Here is a 4,901-nt window from a genome sequence, read left to right as displayed (position 1 = left end):
TATTACTACTACTGCTATTGTCATTGGTCTCTAGTGAGAATATATTTTTCCAGCTGCTGTTGAGATAGAATAAAATAGCAAGGGTACTTTCTGAGTGACCTGCATATTATTGAGACCCCACTCAAAGGTAAAAATGACAACTGAGCAACTTGTCTGTGTTTATTTTTGTTTTGCTGCTCTTGTGTGTCCTAGGTGGACAATCAGCTCATTGGTACCACTCAGCCCTTCATGCTCTACGTGACTCCCCTGAGCACTGAGAACGAGGTCATCGAGACGGGCCCTGCCGTGCAGGTGAACGCGGTGAAGTTCCCCAGTAAGAGTGCGCTGACCAACATCTACAAGGTAGGCTCGGGGTGGGGAGGCTGGGGGGCGACACCTTGCCAGGAGGTCGGTTTGTTTTCTCACAGCCAAGTCTCAGAGCAGCAGTGCAGGATGCGCAGGGAAGTAGTCCTGTGGGGTTAAGGCACAAGTGACATAAGACTGTGTAGAGGAGCCGACAGGGACTCCTCTTGGCACTTTGTATTCTCAGCTGTGTTTTTGATGACCTTGCAGGTGATAGTATGGAATCCACAGGGGCCAGAGTCTGTATTCATCAGAGTGAAGTCTCTGTAGGAAAGTAGGGCATCTCCTAGGTTGATCAGGACCAGGCATGATCCAGATACGTTACTAAGAGTAATCCAGAGACTGTTAGAAAAGAGGGAGGAGGGGTCTAATCTTGGGACTGACATCCTTCTGTGTAAGCTGCCACATTGCTTACTAAAAGCAGTCATTCAAAAGTGATAAACTTTCTTTTGTGGAGAAGTCTCCATGTACAAAGCTAGCTATTATAGCAGCAGATTCTGGAAAAGCAGGAGCTGACTAAGCAGTTGCTTCCCATATTTCTGGTCCTTTGTCACCAATGCTGATCGGGCCAAGCCTGCATGTGGCCCACAAATCCACAAGCCCAGTCCTGCTGCTCCTTCAATGAGCTGCCGTCCATGTGAGCTCAGTACGGTAGAGTTCATCCACCACACTGCATCTGAAATCCTGACTAATGAGACACAGATACCATGAGAACCAAACAATAGGATGGTGAATTGTCTACTAAACATCTTCTGGAATTTTTGGTTAATTGTGACAATGTAGAGAGAGAGAAGCCAGAAATAACTTGGCATATGATTATAAAATCACTGAAGAAACCGTGTCATGTCATTTTGGCCTTCTCAATGGCACAGAAGAAAATTCTTTCTGGTGTTCACACTGTAAATCAGAATTTCTTTATCTCTAGCATCTGATGATCACAGCTCAGAGATTCACAGTGCAAATTGAAGAGAAACTGCTCCTCAAGCTGCTAAGTTTCTTTGGCTATGATCAAGCAGAATCAGGTAATGTTGAATGTTCTAGCTTTCTATCTAGGAAATGGCCCAAGGATGACATCTTTTGGTCTCCTTGTGAAAATAGGTAGCTTCTGGATGCCTGATGAGCTCCATTTCCACCTCTCAGCTTGAGCTAGAAAGCTAGGGTTTGTGTTCAGTGGTCCTCTTTCAAAGTATTGCTTGTTGGCAGAATTCGAGGTATGTCCTTGTGTACAGGAAGCTGCTCTGAGGGTCTTCTGGTGTCCTAGAATGCCCAGTGGTAAGCCTTAGGAAAGCAATATGCCATTCCTCTTTCTTTTGCGTTTTTTAACGCATCTGCTCTAGGATAACAGAAATGATGTTAGTCATTTAGCAAACTACTTTGTTTCCTAACTTTTGTTTGTGAAACAGACTCAGGGCCAAGAATCAGAAATCCCTTCGGCAGTTCCTTTGGTTTGCTGGAGGGAGAAACATAGGCTAGCCTCAAGTGCTTAACTTTTTACATCCATACCTTTGTGCCTTAATGTAATTACAAAGGTTTCTAGTTAGTTTACTCCTCTTTGGAGAGAGGGTAAGATAAGCTGTTGAAAAGCCTGCCTTTTCCAGCAGTGCTGCGGAAGTAATTTAGCTATTGTCTCTTTATTTTAGATTCCTCATCATGGCCTTTGCAAGACTGTATATACAGCTTAGAAAGAAGCCAGTAACGCTTAGTCTTTTGAAGCCTAAACTAAGTGTTGAGCCTGAAGAAATGATAAGATAGAGACTTTCATGTTTATCTGCCCACATTGGCTAGAGAAAACAAAATGATTGGGGACGTGTGTACATATGTACATACATACACACAATGCAAGAAGCAGCTTTTTGCTCTTTTTATCCTGAACTTAGAATTTAAGCTTTAAGTGTATTTGGGATCAAAAGCCAGATCCTGTCTATCTAATGCTGCTTTTCCACTTTGGGTCAGACACCGGTGTGTGTTTGTGTTCAGACAGCCGCTTGAGAGCCTGCCTGCCAGGTATCTCTTCTCTTTTGGTACCTTCCTGGGAAGTTTTACTTTAAATTTAAGTGGACCTGCTTTTCTTGTAAGTTACTCTGAACAAATTTCTCCTTAAGCATTGTATAGTTGATTTACACTTGTGTAAAATGCTTGCCTGCCTTTCATTGGAGCATCTCCTTTGCTTTCTACAGCTATTTCCGTTCCCTAAATACAGATAAGCAAGTCTCTGTTGTAGTATTTCTTTTTTTTACCTATTTCCTTTTTTTTCTTCAAATAGAACTGATAATAGTTAACACTATAAATTTGTTTGATAAGTAGATGTGTACAATCTCTTGGTTTTATTTCTAAGGCACATGAAGCCAAGTGGAAATAAGCTGCCCACCTGGGTGTGGGTGCAGCATTGAGTACGAAGAGCACCTTGCTGTGTTTTAGCCCATGTTAACCTTTTACTTCATGAGATATAACAAGTCAAAAATCTGCCTCAACTGTGCCGCTTAAAGGGATGTCCACCATTTGGGAGAAAGAGTGCTTCTTGTGACGTCAGTTCTTTATAGCCTGCAGCCTGTTTCTTTTTAAGGTCTTATATTTCATTCATATTCGTTATTTAATTGGTCACATTGTTCATTATGATTCGGTTAAACTATACTCCAAGTACTTATTTGGATATTGTCTTATGAAATAAATTCAGATTATCTGGGTCATTAATAATAATAACAACAACAACGCAGTTTCTAGAAAACTCATTGCCAGCAAACACACCCGTGGCCTTTGGCTTTCCCACCTGGATTATTTTTTCCAAAGATGATATCTGCCAGATGGTATAGAGTCACAAATCAAAAGATTAAGCTATTGTACTTTTTTGTTAAACAACATGAAACAGATCTGCTCTTACACAGAAACAGCATCAGGATTCTGTACATATTACTGAACCCTGAAAAACTAAATTTAGAGAGAGAGATGTTTCCATTTTTCTATGAATTTTTTAAAATGTGAATGCTAGTATTTGAATCATGAGACTTCAGGAGATTCATTTTTAAAAAATATGATTCTGTCTTTGTGCCAGAGGTGGAAAAATATGATGAAAACCTCCATGAAAAGACAGTTGAGCAAGGTGGAACACTGATTCGCTACTACTTTGAAAATCTCAAAATCAGCATTCCCCAGATCAAGCTAAGTGTGTTCACCTCCAACAAGCTACCGTTGGATCTTAAGGTGGGTTGATATCTAGATCAGTCTTAAGAAGTGACTTTTCCTTGGAAGAGAATGAGAATGTTTACCGTTTGCTTTTTGTGTCCTGCATTGTCGTTTGTAGCAGATATTTTTTCAGGTTTCTGTTTTTAGATGTTTGATTGACTCATATATATATATATTTCTTGCTTGCTTGCTTTTAATGTTTAAGTATGACTTTGCTAAAAATTAAAGAGGAGCAAAAGAGTAAACACAGAGAATTAGATGAAGCCCACCTGCCCTCTGCTCGGCTCTTGGCTCATCTCAGTGAGGTGCAAGCCTCCTTTTATGGGCCCACTCTCAGACCCAAGAGAAAAGCTACAGCCAAGACAGGACCTTCCTTTCGTGTCCAAGGCCTGCCTGCCCTCCTAGTTCTCTCCTCCTCTCCAAGTAGCCACCTCTTCTCGAATGGTTGACGCTAGAAACGTCTACAACCTTCAAGGAAGACTCGGCCGCATACCCAGTGAGATATGCCCTCGCCTACCACCGTATCTGGATGGAACACTCCTGCGGGTCGTCCTGATAGGCACTTGACAGATGCAGCCTGAATACCCTCTTCATTTTTTGCAGTAACATTTTGTAAGTAAGGATGGAGCTGGCATTCAAATCCTAGCCTACGTGACTCTAAAGTCGGCAGCATGTTTTTCCCCTGTACTGTGCTGCCCCCTAAAACATAAGGAATCAGAGAATTTTAGCGCTGTAAGAGTTTTCAGTGATCCCCTTGCTCAAAGGACAAGGATATTGGAGTTCAGGGTGTTTGTTACTTAAGCCAGTGTAGATAGGTAGTGATAGGAGCAGGAACAGAGCCCAGGAGATTGTTGGAAAACCTTTCCTTAGGTTGAATCTAAATCTGCCTCTACAGCTTGCCCCCATCACTTCTGGTTCTTCTGTTGCACTTGAAGATGGTTATCAAGGCACCCATCTCCCCACTAACCACCAGTCTAAGACTTTTCCACTGTCTCGTGCTGCCTCCTTTAAGATGCTGCAAAATGGTCTCTCTTTCTGAGCAGGAATAGCTACAGACATAAACAAATAAGTAATAAACCAGGAGTCCCAAATTCGGATGCTTGCAGGGACTGTGCTGGCGATGCAAGTAGGTGAACCCGCACAGCGGGGACTGTGGCACACGGAGTGTGAGCACTCATCTGAAGGGGGCAGCCGCAGCTCAGGTCCAGCCAATTGTTGTCATGGGGGAACGTGAACCCAGTGTTGCCAGATCTTCAGATTTTTAAGTGAAGCCGGAAATCTGGATTTTTATGTGGAATCTCCTGGTTTTTAAACATTGGCAACCAATTTGAGTTTTGTTTTGTTTTGTTTTGTTTAAACCTTGTGGGCCTAACAAAACA

General features: G+C 42.2%; 1 protein-coding gene across 9 annotated transcripts in view; it reads left to right on the top strand.

The window, feature by feature from the left end:
• VPS13D (vacuolar protein sorting 13 homolog D) overlaps positions 1 to 4,901 on the top strand; it is a 253,122-nt gene that overhangs the window by 144,224 nt on the left and 103,997 nt on the right. For 8 of the 9 annotated variants that reach the window (XR_006888444.1, XR_006888443.1, XM_046660125.1 and 5 more), the window contains 3 exons: positions 193 to 342; positions 1,268 to 1,364; positions 3,392 to 3,540. Coding sequence is in view for 6 of the 9 variants with exons in the window: in XM_046660125.1 (XP_046516081.1) it covers positions 193 to 342; positions 1,268 to 1,364; positions 3,392 to 3,540 (396 nt within the window). In the remaining 3 variants the exon portion in view is untranslated. Of the gene's footprint in view, positions 1 to 192; positions 343 to 1,267; positions 1,365 to 2,677; positions 2,906 to 3,391; positions 3,541 to 4,901 lie in introns of those variants that run through there. The other variant, XR_006888445.1, reaches the window with a different exon arrangement.

Source organism: Equus quagga, chromosome 5 (genome assembly GCF_021613505.1).
Source record: "Equus quagga isolate Etosha38 chromosome 5, UCLA_HA_Equagga_1.0, whole genome shotgun sequence".
Taxonomy (NCBI): Eukaryota; Metazoa; Chordata; class Mammalia; order Perissodactyla; family Equidae; genus Equus; species Equus quagga.
The sequence above is the reverse complement of the archived record's forward strand: the minus strand, read 5'-3'. Positions and strand labels throughout refer to the sequence as shown.